Genomic DNA, 14,574 nt, shown 5'->3' with positions numbered 1-14,574 from the left:
TATTATTAATTTTTTTTAATTACCTTTCAGGAGAGGAAGAAGAAGAAGAGCCTGAGATGCCAGTTGGACCTCGCCCACGCCCAATGTCTGAACTGCACCTGAAGGAAAAAGCTGTACCAATGCCAGAAGCCAGTGCTTTTTTTGTATTTAGTCCCAGTAACAGGTATTTTGGAATTGTTGCTCTTTTATGAAATTTAGACAGCAGGTGCAAAGTCCTGCTTCTATGGAAAAATGTATGTTGTGGCATGTCTTCCATGAAGGCCCACTTGAGAATTCCAAGCTATAGGTAACTAATAATAATAATAATAATATTTATTTGTATACCGCCCTCTGGCAAACCAATCCGGGCGGTTAACAACAGGAAAATATAAAATATGACAATTAAAAACACTTTATCCCTCTCCCCCTTAAGACAGTATTAAACAGTCTAACATATTAAAACACAATATCAATTCATAAAAACAACAGTTAAAAACTAAAACTAAAAACCCTGATATCCCTCTGTTGATCCTCGACCATCACTAAGATGGGGCCACAGGAGGAATGAGGGAATCAGGAACCTGGGCCGGGATGGTTAATCTGGAAAGGCCTGCCGGAAGAGATCCGTCTTGACCGCTTTTTTAAAGCTGTCTAATGATGTTATCTGACGGATCTCATCCGGCAGGTCGTTCCAGAGTTTGGGAGCGACAGCAGAAAACGCCCTCTGGGAGGTCGCCGCAAGCCTAGATTTTAGAGACTGTAGTAATATCCTCCCAGAGGACCGGAGAGCGCGGGGAGGATTGTATGGGAGGAGGCGGTCCCTGAGATAGCTTGGACCCAAGCCATTTAGGGCTTTAAAGGTGATAAACAACACCTTGTACTGGGCCCAGAAGCTGATAGGCAGCCAGTGGAGGGACCTCAAAACCGGAGTAATGTGGTCCCTCCTAGATGTTCCTGAGACAAGCCTGGCTGCCATGTTTTGAACCAGCTGTAATTTCCGAGTCAAGCACAGGGGTAGCCCCATGTAGAGTGCATTACAGAAGTCAAGGCATGAGGTTACCAGCGCGTGCACAACCGTCTCGAGATCCCTTACTTCCAGAAAAGGACGCAGCTGGCGTATCAGCCGAAGCTGATAACAGGCACTCCTGACCGTCGCATTTACCTGATTTGTCATCAGGAGCGACGAGTCAAGGAGCACCCCCAGACTGCAAGCACAGTCGCTGGAGGAGAGTGTGACCCCATCCAGGACTGGAGGTTGCAACCCAATTCTTGGTTTCAGGGCCGCTACCATGAGCACCTCCGTCTTGTCTGGATTCAGTTTCAATCTGTTTTTCCTCATCCAGCCCATTACCGCCTGAAGACATTCATTGAGAGAAGAGATGCCATCGGAATTCGAGGCCGACGAACGAGATACAGAGAAATAGATTTGGGTGTCATCAGCATACTGATAACACCCAGCACCATAACTCCGTATTATCTCACCCAGCGGCTTCATATAGATGTTAAATATATGCTACCACTATAGGCCTCAAATACTTTTAATAAGAAACAAATTATGAAAAATTTGAGGACAAGAAAACACTACTGACGGGTTATCTGAATAAGTGGTCAGTGAGGAAAATTGGCAATCATTTACATGAGTGCTTTTCTGCTTGGGAGGAGGTAATGTATATTTGGCTCAGCAAAATCTCTGACCCTTCTTGGTGGAGTTGCTGAGGTTGGTGTCACCCGGTGCAGGGACAGGGGAGCGAACTGCACTATATAAACAGAGTGCCATGAGGGTGAGGAGAAACTGGTTGAAATAGCCAGTATAGACAAGCCCTAGGACACAGAATAGTAGATTCAGTTCAACAGTGGAATATGCTGCATTGTGGAGTATTGCTGGAGTCTCCTTTTTGGAGGTGTTTAAACAGACTGGATGGCCATATGTTGTGAGTGCTTTGTGTATTCCTGCATGGCAGAGGGTTAGACTGGATGACCCTTTTGGTTTCTTCCAACTCTATGATTCTGTTATTTCAAATTCAACACTGCCCCCCCCAAAAAAAATAGCTGTTTACCCAAGCTTGGAGAGTTTGCAATCTAGTTTTCCATTTGTACAAATTATCAAAGCTCCAATCAATAAAATACCAGTTGAAAACAAGAGAAAAACAACATAAATATTACAAAACTATGTCATTGAAGAGACAGAAAAAATCAGCATGTGAAATCACCTTCTGACAGTAATGGACCAAAATCTTGCATCTGACAAATTGCAGATTGCAGAGAATAATGGCAGTGTGATCCGAGATGTGTTGTGAGGCACTTTTGTGATTTGTTATTTATTTCTGGTGGGGTGGGAGTAGGAAATCCTTTATTGATCTGTTTGTCATGGATCAGTTACTGTCTGGTTAAGAATGGGCTTAGAAATCCATACTGGCCTGATTCCAGCCACCTGTGACTACAAACATGTTCAGTTAGCTTTGGAGGTTTCTACCTAACTGAGCTCTGGAATATGGACAGTCTTAGACAGTCAGTACAATGCCTACCAATTAAAAGAAGTCAATAAAATCCAACATCACCTTTCCATCTACACAGATGCGTCCCATTCAGCTTTTCTCTGTGGTTACATGTATTTTAAAATTTAAACAAAGTCTTCCTCATAACGATTAGAAAAATCGAAAGCAGCTTTCTGTGGCCTGTTTTGTAAAGAGTTTTTATATATCAAATATATATCCCTCCAGTCCATCTGCCTTGGTCCAGGCCTCGGAGGTTGAGATGAACTGCTGGACCTCTTACCCTTTCCCGTCACCACTCCCTTCTCCTTCTGTGTCATGTCTTTTTAGATTGTAAGCCTGAGGGCAGGGAACCGTCTAACTAAAAAGATTGCATGTACAGCGCTGTGTAAATTTACAGTGCTTCATAAATAAAGGTTAATAATAATAAAAATAAAATCACTTTCATCTTGATTCCATAATTATTTTGGAGCTGATAGCAAAGATATCCACCTAAGAGGAACAGCTCTTAGCTATTACTGTATGACTCTGTGTGCTTTATGGCTGTTAACCTTAAATATATGGACTAGTGTGGCAACAAACCTTTGTGTGGGCTTACAAGTTCAGATTGCAAGTATAGAACCACATGATTGAATGTTTCTTTTTATTCATCCCAGATGAATGCCATGCCATGCCAATTTTAACTGTGATGAAAAGTTTCAAATTGAAGAGCATGTCATCATGTGAGGCACTCACCCTCAGTCTAAAGTGGTAGATTCCAGGCACAGATTTAAAACAAATGAGAGAACTAGAGCTATGAAATACATTTTACAGATATCAAATATTCCAGTTTTCATTTTCGTTGAAGCATGTCTGACCAATATGGTTTTGTCTCTCCCTTCTGTTTCTTTGCAGATTTCGGGTCCACTGCCATCGCATCGTTAATGATAATATTTTCACCAACCTGATCCTCTTTTTCATCTTGCTCAGCAGCATCTCACTGGCGGCTGAGGACCCAGTCCGACACTACTCCGTTAGGAATCAAGTATGCTTCCCACCTTCCTTGCTTCTCTGCAACCTGTTCAAAATGAGGCTCAGTAGATAGATCCTACCCAACCCCCACCCTGCCTATGCTAAATTCATGTCTAGATAGATAGATAGATAGATAGATAGATAGATAGCACTAGTCTGCCGCTAGTCAGATTTGGTGTGAATTAATTTCATATTCTTTGTTTATATTGAATTAGTTGGTGTACACAATCACATTTAGACTTTGTTTTGCTTCTGGCAAGGTTTGTATGGCCAGAAGGCACAAAGAGAATTTAATACAGAGACAAACAGCATAAAGGTGGATAGTTAGATGGACTGGTGGAGATGGAGGAAATAATAGTTATGAGAGATTATAGGATATACTTCCTCAGCCTGGTGCCTTCCAGATGGTTTTGCTGGCTAAAGACAATGGAAATTGTGATGCACATATCTGGAGGGAAAGATGCTGTAGGAAGTGGTGGAAGCAACAAATATCTATATTCTGGCTGCTGAAAAACATGCTACCAGTGTGAGAGCCTTCAAAATTTGCTTGCTACCTATTTCTAAAGACATATTGAGACTAGCGTTCATAACCTGTATAACCAGTTCCTTTTTGAACCTACACACAAGGTGTTTCAGATAGAAAATGTTTTCTGCAATTTATACCTATTTCTTCTCATGTTCCCCATTGCTGCCCAGAGAAGGCAACCTGTGATCCTCCAGATATTTTTGAACTTCAGTTTTGGCTGTGCTGCCTACAAGAAGTTGTCCATCCCTGTCTTAGGCTGCATCCTGCATCCACACTGCAGAAAGAATCCAGTTTAAATAAAATAAAAATAATAAAATTTTTATTTTTATACCGCCCTTCCAAAGATCAGAGTGGTTCACAGCATAAAATCAATAAAACACAGCATTTACAACAAGGTTAAAAACAAATACACAGAAACAGAATAAAAACCCCGTTAGCCAGTCCTCTTTGCCACAGAAGAGGAGGGAGGCCCACTGGACTTTAGTCGGGGAATGCAAGCTGAAATAGAAAGGTTTTCAGATCCTTTCTAAATTGGGCCAGGGAGGTGGCCGAGCGGAGCTCTGTGGGCAGCGTGTTCCAAAGGGCCGGGGCAGCGATGGAAAATGTCTTCCTCGCAGTGGAGGTCAACCTAGCCCCTGGCACCCTAAGTAGTTGCTGCCCAGATGTTCTGAGGGTGCGGGGCGGAATGTACGGGGAGAGGCGGTCCTTCAGGTATCCTGGGCCCAAGCCATTTAGGGCTTTGACACCACTTTAACTGCCATGGCCCAGCGCTGTGGAATTCTGGGAACTGTAATTTGTTGTTGCGCCAGAGCTGTCTGACAGAGCAGGCTAAATGTCTCAAAGAATTACAAATCCAAAATGTCCATAGTATTGAGCCATGGCAGTTAAAGTGGTATTAACCTTGCACTGTGGATGCAGCCTTAGATGTTTGCCAGGTGCTCCAAGTGTCTTAGACATTTGCCTAGTGCTTAAGATATGTTTCAAACGTTTTCAAGTTTCTCCTCGTAGTTTTCAGTGGTGAATTTGTGTTCAGGGTACATATGTTACTTATTTGACTCAGTCACCTTGTTGATTTTCTCTATGAATTTTTGTTTTTATAAACTTTTAAAATTTGTTGTTATGGAAGCCGCCTTGGGTTCTGTCCTGGGAGAAAGGCAGCAGATAAATAAAGTATGTATGTATGTATGTATGAATGAATAAATAAATAAATAAATAAATAAAGGCAAATAAAGTGCAAATAAGGAATAGGAAATGCACAAAACAAGTCTTTCAATCCCATATATTATTGTCAAGTAAATATGACAAAGGACATAGGCACCTGCTTCAAAGGCATAATGATGTTTCCAAGAAACTACAATAGCATCCAAAATCCACAAAACAGTGATACCTTTATTCAAACAACCAAAATGCACAAAATACATTATATGAGCTTTTAAAGCTCCACTGGCTTCTTCATCAGACAAAGGTATTTAAAATCATATAGGAAAAAAATATATATCAAAAATGACGATGTTAGTCACTGGCTTGCATTTTGTCAAGGTATTGGTGTGTTTTTCCGGGTTGAGATAGCGTGGAGGGATATCTATGTAGGCAGGCCTCTACCTTCTGGCCCTGTGGCCCTGGGAACAAAGCTTTCCAAAGTCCAGGAGATACAATCTGAATTCCATTAGAAGGAAGAGGGCGCTACCTACGTAGATATCCCTCTACACTATCTCAACACAGAACAGGACACCAGTGACACTTTGACAAAATGCAAACTTGTGATTAACATTCTCATTTCCCCCACCCCCTTGTATAGTTTTTAACACCTTTGCCTGATGAAGAAGCCAGTGGAGCTTTGCAAGCTTGCAGCGTGTATTTTGTGTATTTTGGTTGGTTGAATAAAGATATCACTGTTTTGTGGATTTTGGATGTTACTGTACTTTGCTACATGGCCAGTGCGGCTACCCCTGAATATATTTCCAAGAAATTGTTACTGTATTATGTGTTCTTTGTGTACACCGGCCTGCCTTTAAATCTCTGAACAGGAACACTTCTGCTTAGTATTCTCATAGAAAGGTTTTCCAGTGCAAAATGACTATGAAAAAAATGTACAGCTGTGAAAATAATGAAAAAATGTGAGGCTTCTTCTTACAGTTTGGCACTATCCTTAAGCTACACAATCATAAAAAATCACATGATGTGCCTCATGGTATAAAGATTCCTGCAGATAGCAAGCAAGCATTTTGCTCGACTAGCTTGGTATTATTATTTCCTTTCTTTCTCAAGTTTTGGAACCTTCAAACATGTAACTTTTCACCATCAGTCTTAAATGAGTGGCACTGAGGTGATCTTCCAATTGTGTACTTAAAGAGGCAAAATAATAGTCCATATTGCTGGTGGTATGTGAAGTCCATTCCATATGTGGATGAAGAATTTATATGGATTCCATATATTGACCCTGCTATGTAATGACTCAGTTTGTCCATAGATAAATTTGTTCTGTAGTTCATGGATTGCCCACATTAGGGCTGCTACTAATCTCTGCAATTTAAGCAGACAGAGTGAGGTGAATCATGAAGAGAAGAATGAGTAAAGCTGCTTGTCCTAGACCTAGCTGTCACTGTGGTGGTAATTTCTAAATAGGCAGGTAAGGCTCTAGCCTGTGGGGAGATGGCTAGGCTAGAACCACTCTCCTTGATATAGTAGTTCCTTCATGGAGAAATGATTTTGTGTGGAGCATTCAGTAATGTGTCCCCCAATTCCACCAGCAGTGGCATTATCTCTTGACAAGGTTATCCTCCCAGGATGCATCTGCACTGCAGAAACAATCCAGTTTGACACACTTTAACTGCCATGGCTCAATGCTATGGAATTCTGGGAATTGTTGTGTTGCAAGACATTTAGCCTTCTCTACCAGACAGCTCTGGTGCCACAACAAACTACAGTTCACAGAATTCCATAGCATTGAGCCATGGTACCAGACTGCATTATTTCTGCTGTGCGGAAGCAGCCCCAGTGAGAACTCGGTCCCAGAACAGTGCTTGGATCTTTGATGTTTTTCCTGTGTCAGCACACCTGAATTACCCTCTACATATTCAATAATTTATCCAGTTTTCAAATATTCTCTTTGCTCCATCTGAACATGACCTTTTAGTATATAGTAGGGATAGTATTTCAACTGAGTATGATTTAAATAAGAATAAGCATAGTATCTGGTTTAAACCCGCTGGTAAACAAAGTACAGTACTGGGTGCATCTGCTCTATAATCATTTCCTTTCAAAACACACTTTGGTATATTCACAAGGCTTGTGCTAAGAGCTGCTTTTAACTGAAATTGCCACCCTATAGAAATTGGCATTGTCTTGTCACTTTGAGGCTGGAAAACAGCTGAAAACCCAACGTGACCATCGTGTTGAATTGGAGTCACTGGGATTACTGGATTTGGGTGCTGCATGTCAAATTCCTTTGTGAATGTGGCCTGCAGGTACTGCCTATGAAACAGTAAAATTCTTAACAAGCAGCCATCAAATACATTGTATGAATTAAAATGGCAATCCTGTAATATGCAGCTGGGGAGTAAACTCTGTTAGATTCAGTGCATAGACATACATAGGTTTGCACCGTAAAGCAAAGTTATTCTAGAAGACTTCATACCATTTGAGAGCTTGATCAAATTCTCGAAATTATAAACAAGCACAAAGTTCCACTGCAGATGCCATTCCTAAACATCTTAATCTGGAGTGCCTTTGAAGCAGCACTGCCTTCATAAAAGTAATCCAGACTGCAGGATCTCTGGGTTTTAGTAATATTCTTCAACCATATCATTTTATTTAATTAACTTAAATTAAGTAAATTAGGTTGTGGTTATTTTGAGTCTGAGGGCTGCATCAAATATTGCCAGCAACATGATCACATGCACATGCATATACACATATGTGCACATTCTCCCCCCCCACACACACACACACATCTCACTATGCAGTTCTTTCTCACGTATGTCTAAAAATTGTTGCAGAGTGATGTGAAAGTCTCTGTTACCACCTCCACTGAGATAATTGTTTTGCTAATGTTACTAATAATGTGAAAACAGCATTTGTTGAAGGATGAGTGAGAACCAGTGGTGTAATGGTTTGAATGTTGGACTATGACACTGGAAAACCAGGCTTTGAGTGCTGCTCAGCCATGGAAACCCACTGGATGTCCTTGGGCAAGTCACACAATCTCTCAGTCTCAGGGGAGAGAAGTGGCAAATCCTCTCTGTGAATTATCTTGCAGGGTAAAAACTGATAGATTCACCTTAAGGTTGCCATAACATGGAAATGATTTGAAGGCACACACAAAAAAAGTACAATGATTGGGGTTGGGGCAGAGTGAGACATTCACCTTCTCCAGCTGTCCCCAGCACACACACACACATAGAATTTGCTCTGATAGTCCCCATCTTCTCTTCATTTATTTTTCCTGGCTACTAGTGTGGGGGGGAAGCAGTCACAGTCCCTCCAACATTTCACAGATGAAAACTATGACACAAGTGAGCAAGCCACAGTAGAGTATGGTCAGGAAAGCAAAAGTTATTAATGAGGGAAAACACATAACCAAGGAGAGGTTACAGCAGTTTGCTTTTGTCTGAGCCTACTGGGAATGAAAAGATTCTGCCCCCTCCTCTCACTGAGTTAATTGGATGCAAACTACTATGGGGCAGGAAAGGCAAGAGCATCTCTGATTCCCCATCAGTCTCCATTATGGCTGTTTCTACACTGGTAATAGTGGCAGAAAAACACTGATCTCCATATCAGAGACTCTGGAGGTTGGGTTTGCACACCTCTAACTCCTCGGTGAGTGAAGAGATTGTTCTCCTGGCATTGCAAATAGCAGCGCAGTACAGTACAGTACAGTACAGTATTTACCCTAGAAATACTAGGTTAGTGTTATGGGGAAATGGGTAGGGGCTTCTCTGGGAGTGGGCACAGAGCCCCTGCTGTGCACTTTGGTGTAAATTATTTGCATTGACAAGCCTTTTTATCCACAGATATGCTAGCTTTTGAAACAGAGTAATTAGGAAAAACGATTCCATTGAATTCAATGAAGTAGCTTCAGAAGTGCATGAAGTTCTGCTAAACTGAATCTCAGTCCAGTCATTTTCAATTGCATTGCCATGGAATTTGGCCCATAAAGCTTAATGTTGGGAAAAATCAATTGGGTGACATAGCCTTTCTTTCTGCCTTGGTTAACGACTGGTCCCTAATGTACCTTTACACATGTTCTGTCCAATTGGCTTTTCATTTGTGACGTGATGAGGTTTATGTGCTTCCCCTAGAGACAATAACCCTGTAAGGTTTAATCAAAGTTGCTGTGGAGTTAAGCCAAGAAGAAATTGCACTTCTAACAATGTAGTTAACAACATTCAGAGGACAAAGGATTTGATCACTAACTTAAGCATATGGTTGAATACCAACCACAAAAGCTAATAGCAATAAGCTATTGCCTGTTCACTATGGTTGAAGCTAAAATGAGCTTTGTGCCCCAATGCTAATATTTCCTGCTCACAAGCAAGTTTCACTGACTTGAATGGCAACTATGCTTAAGATAAGAATATTGCTAAGTGAATGTTGCTTTCCAGCATCAGTAGCTGCTGGGCTGCTTTGTTTTTTAAAAAGTGGTTAAATATAAAGTGCATGCTGTATATGTTTTGTTCATCCTCGTAGCAACTGAAAAAAATGTCATAGCAAGTTTTGCCCAGCGGTCTGAAGGTACATTTTGTTTCCATCTGAGTATTCATTTATCAGTTACAGAATTGAAACAGAGCAAACTTGGAAAATAGTTATAGAAATAGAAATTGCTTATTTTCTCATAGAGGATCAAACATATTTCTGTTGGGTGGGAGGGTGTTTAATTTGGGAAATGCTGGAAATGTCTATGTTTTGTCAAGAAAATGCTTTGCCATGAAAATGCCCATGACAAAATGGTGAACAAGGAAAGGTGCTGTTTAAAATTGCTGCTTTTAGCCTAACATTGCTTTCACCAATTTGTTACAAAATTATCTGTTTCATGATCCCTTTCCTACTCCCTTCGAGTTAAAACAGTTGTGCTTTTTGATTTTGTACTGTGATTTGCTTTTGCAGTGATCACTCACAGATCTTCCTTCCTCCTGCCCTCTATTCCCTTTTGTTTTACAGATCCTCTTTTATTTTGATATATTTTTTACTGTCATTTTCACCATTGAAATTGCTCTGAAGGTAAAGTCCCCATGTTCTCTTCCATTATCTTCTCAATCATGAGCCAACTAGTTCTCTGCTGCTGCTCTTTATTGCTAACACACGCACCTGTTTGTGTCTTGGCCACGCTCAATAATCACTAACCCAACTGTGCTTATTTTTCAGATCCTAGGCAATGCAGATTATGTCTTCACTAGTATCTTTACATTAGAAATTATTCTTAAGGTAACAAATCTGAGCAATACACTTCTCTCTCTTGCTTTTGCTTTGTCTTTTGTATCGCTTTAAATCCCAAGTCTCATCTCCACAATCAGGTCATCCTTTGTAGCTTAGTAGTGACTATGTATGCTTTTAAAAATTGTTCCATCTTAATATTAAAATTCCATTGGTTTGTATAACTGTCAGTGCTTTGCCATGTATTAACCAAACAAAGTATTATATAATTGTTTAGGAAACTCAGGGAAAGAAAAATGTCCTGGAACACAATGTGTTTTCAGGCAGGAGTATCTGCTCACCACATGGAATTAGACAGATTTCAATGTTTTTGTGGTGATCCTTCCCTGTTAAGAATCTGGGGAAAACAAAGTGAGGTGTGCTATGGGAGGCATGCTGTGTAGACCACAAATAGTCTCTTCTATTGCCAAAGCCTACTTGGTATGCTTACTGTTTCATATCACTTCTTCGACCACCTTATTTGGTGGCAGAGAACAGCATTTCTACACGAGACCAGACTTGCACAATTCATGATATTCTTTGCCAGATGTTGCACAACAGCTTTGTTTGATGGTACCAGAGCTTGGAAAGTTAGGTTTGAAAAGGATTTTTTCCCTGTAATTCATTATAAAAGCAGAAAGAGTGATTTGATGCTATTAATGGTGTTATTTAAAAAAAAACATAGAAGGCAAACAATTATTGCTTTTCATTGCTTTAAAAACCTTTCAGCTTGTAAAGAAAATGGAACAAATCCCAAAAAATCCCACTCAAGATGTCCTCTAAAAATGACTAGAAAATTCAGTTTTTCTTTGTAATTTCTACTCGATGATTTTCTATTGAAATGCAACATTTTAGGAATGTTGTTACCGAACAGAGGGAAAGCCTAGAAAGAGTGACACTGAAGATCAAATTACATAGTACATGCAAATGGAGATATTAAATCTTGATTTAACCTTTCAGAGGCAGAGTGGTGAATTTCCATACAGAAGCAGCAGAAGGAGCACAGCTCTGGCAGGGGGATTTCTAAGACTGAAACACTCCTTTGCCACCAAACATTATTTTGCAGGAAACCCTTCCCTCCAAATACTGCCTTTACAATACAGCTATCAGAGTTTAAATCTGCCCATTTCCATGTAGCCTGTAGGTTATCCCTGATTTCTGGAGCATCATAACCAACAGGAATCATAATATTTAAGAATCACTACTACAGAATATTAGGATTCACTCTAATGATTCCATGCAGATATTTCCACATAGATAGATTCACCAGAAGTAATAAAGGGAACAGTTTCCCCAAATGTGCAGGACAAAATCTTCCATTGAGGATTTCCAGTGGCCCATTTCCCATCAAGAGATTCTGAGACCTCTCTTGTTTAGAAATTCATCATTCCTGACCTAAGAGTAGAACTTTTAACACTAGAGAAAATGACATTGGGTTGCTCCTGTGTCCACTTCCTGTAGGAAACAAATCCTCTTTCAGCCTAAGCCTTGCCAGCTAGTTGAGGCCTGGAAATTTAGCTCCACGTCTCACAAAAACCCAGTACTTTATGACCCCACACCCTAAATAAACTATCTGCCCCCCAAGTCTGTATTCTCTCCTTTTAGTTAACAGTTGCAATTGTGTGATTCCCTGAAGTGAATGCTATCCCCAAGAGGCTATAGAATAGCACAGTGAAGCATTCAGAAATAAGGTAGATGGCAAAGAAAGTAAAAAATAAGCTCTCTTCCACATTTATTCATTTTGTAAAACCAATAATATATTTTGGCTATGTGTAAGATGCTAGTATACAGTAGTTTATTTTTCTATCAAATTTATCTTAAACTGTTATCAGGAGTCAGATCCCTTTGAGGGAATATTTAAAAAACTTAATATTAGCCAGTAGTGAGGCAGTACCTAGATTGGTGCTCTTAGGCCCCTTATAGATGCTCCTTCTTTGCTGCGACCGGGAACCGCGCCGTTTGGCTGCAGCGGTTCCTGGATGCAGCAACCGGCGGCAGCAGCAGACCACCACATTTCGGCAGTCTGTAACCCACCTTAGTCAGTCCTAAAGGGTGATCTTAACTAAAGCATTCTGTTTTGGTATGACTCCAGCTGTCGTACTAGTCTTAGAGCTAAGACAAATGTCCATCTGGCAGTGACCTACAGCTAGTGCAAGGTTAAGGACAGAAAAGGGAAATAGGCCATGGCCTGGTTGGCAAACTCTGAGCAAAACAAACTCTGTGTGGTAGTACGTCCTCCTGCTAATCAAAACTTTGATCTGCCTTGTCCATAAGAACAATTTGTTTTCTTCTGTCCCTTTCATCTCTACAGTAACTGAGAGGGAAGAAGATAATTCAGAGTTGCTATTACCTTTCAGGAGAGGTGGCAGTAGTTCAGAATGCACCCAGGACTCGCAAAATCCTTCCTCCTGACCCACTGCATTTCTACATTCCTGACATATTCTTTTCACAAATTGTGTCCTAGCACAATTGTGTCCTGGCAGATGTCAGAACTGTCATCTGCCTCAAATGTATGCTTCAAGGATAAATATCAAATGACAGGGACCCATGTGAGAAAGGAAAAGCCCAAATGTGTGACACTGGCTTTTTCCTTACAGCTTGTCTTATAAGAGTAGTAACTTGTCTAGGAAGTTATTTTTGGAAGAACAGGTTAAAATTATATATGCTCACTTAACTATCATGCAGGTTTATGACATTTGCCGTCTTTAGTACATCAAATTATAATACATTGGCTGGAATCCTATTATGAAGTTATGTAATAATAAACAAACCTATGATTGTGTAAAGTTAAATTGTGCCATTGCACAATGTTTATATTCTATAGAGAGGAGTGGAGATGTAGCTATGTTACCAGGACCATTTCAGAAGTGGAGCCAGCAGTGGTTTTGCTGTGCAGCATTTCCAGTGTACAGTGTGTCCTGATGCACAACATGTCCCTTGCTCAACAGGACATCTTGTGCAGAACCCTATTGTACATCATCGACAAGTATATAAATAGACCCTTGAAAATCTAATCTTGTCTTAAGCCTACTACTGTCTAAACACATTTAATGCTGAGTTTAGAATTACAAACATCAATAAAATAAAATGAAAGCATATCACTGGACTTTTTCTCCATTAATTTGCGCCTAGACACTTCCAAAATATTTAATGCTTGGTTGATCCCCCATTTTCTTTTCTCACTTACCATGTACACAGAGCCACTGGAGAATTTAACCATACATAAGAACACAATAAATCTGCTAGTTACCTACCATTCCACACAATGATACAATGAGCATTAAATAATGAAGTACTGTATTGTAATCTAAACATACAAATGAATTTTAAATAATTATAGTGGTATCACTGCCCTTACAGGAAAAAGTGCAACCATATTATGGTAACCACTTGCTATGTCACTAAAACCCGTGGCAAGAGTGAACACACTTTGTATGATAATGACACTTAACAGAGCTTCCTATTCTGATTTCAATGGTGTCTTCCTTCTTCTTTTAAGATTGCCATACAAAATGCAAGCCTGAAAGGCCTCTTTACTCCCTTTGTTATGGCAAGAACCCTGCCTTTCCCAACTACATCCTTTTGTATAAATTCTGCTTGAAGAGTAGAGTTTATACTTCCTTTCTCTGGTTTCTTTCTGATAAATCAGTAGTGTGTTCTTGGTTTTTGATGACTTATAAATTTAATTTATTTCCCACCCTCTTCAGCACATCTTCAATAAAGAATGGCTAGAAACTGCTAGGTTTTCTGGCCCAAGCATATCCTTGGTTGGTTGCAGAAACTCAAGAATGCAGCTGAGATGGTTGGTTCTTTGCAATCCAGAAAGTGTTGTTTGAGAATGCTATGGTCTTATGTGTATTCAAACACAGAGGTTACACTAAAGTTGCATTTTGCAGGTAATGCTTTCTTAATAGTAGTCAGGAATGACTTTTCTATCAAGAAAAAATAAACTTGCAAGACTGACCATGCAAATTAACTGACAGGTCATTTGAGTTTGCATTGGTAAATGCAAAACAGAACAACAACAAAAATGGGTCTGAAGTTACTTGTAATCTCCCATGTGAGTAGTATGACATGATAATTTAAGGATATGAAAGGAATTTCAAATTGTCTACAGTAAGAGAAGTGGAATTTAAAAACTCCTCAGTGGACAGA

The 14,574-nt window shown here is 40.1% G+C and overlaps 1 protein-coding gene across 7 annotated transcripts in view; it reads left to right on the top strand.

Annotated features, from left to right (window-relative positions):
* The window catches only part of CACNA1C (calcium voltage-gated channel subunit alpha1 C), a 527,437-nt gene that overhangs the window by 398,120 nt on the left and 114,743 nt on the right, over window positions 1–14,574 (top strand). For all 7 annotated transcript variants that reach the window (XM_042470414.1, XM_042470413.1, XM_042470415.1 and 4 more), the window contains exons 19-21: window positions 31–163; window positions 3,366–3,495; window positions 10,372–10,431. In XM_042470414.1, the coding sequence (XP_042326348.1) occupies window positions 31–163; window positions 3,366–3,495; window positions 10,372–10,431 (323 nt within the window). The remainder of the gene's footprint in view (window positions 1–30; window positions 164–3,365; window positions 3,496–10,371; window positions 10,432–14,574) is intronic.

Source organism: Sceloporus undulatus, chromosome 5 (genome assembly GCF_019175285.1).
Source record: "Sceloporus undulatus isolate JIND9_A2432 ecotype Alabama chromosome 5, SceUnd_v1.1, whole genome shotgun sequence".
In the NCBI taxonomy this organism is placed as follows: Eukaryota; Metazoa; Chordata; class Lepidosauria; order Squamata; family Phrynosomatidae; genus Sceloporus; species Sceloporus undulatus.
The sequence above is the reverse complement of the archived record's forward strand: the minus strand, read 5'-3'. Positions and strand labels throughout refer to the sequence as shown.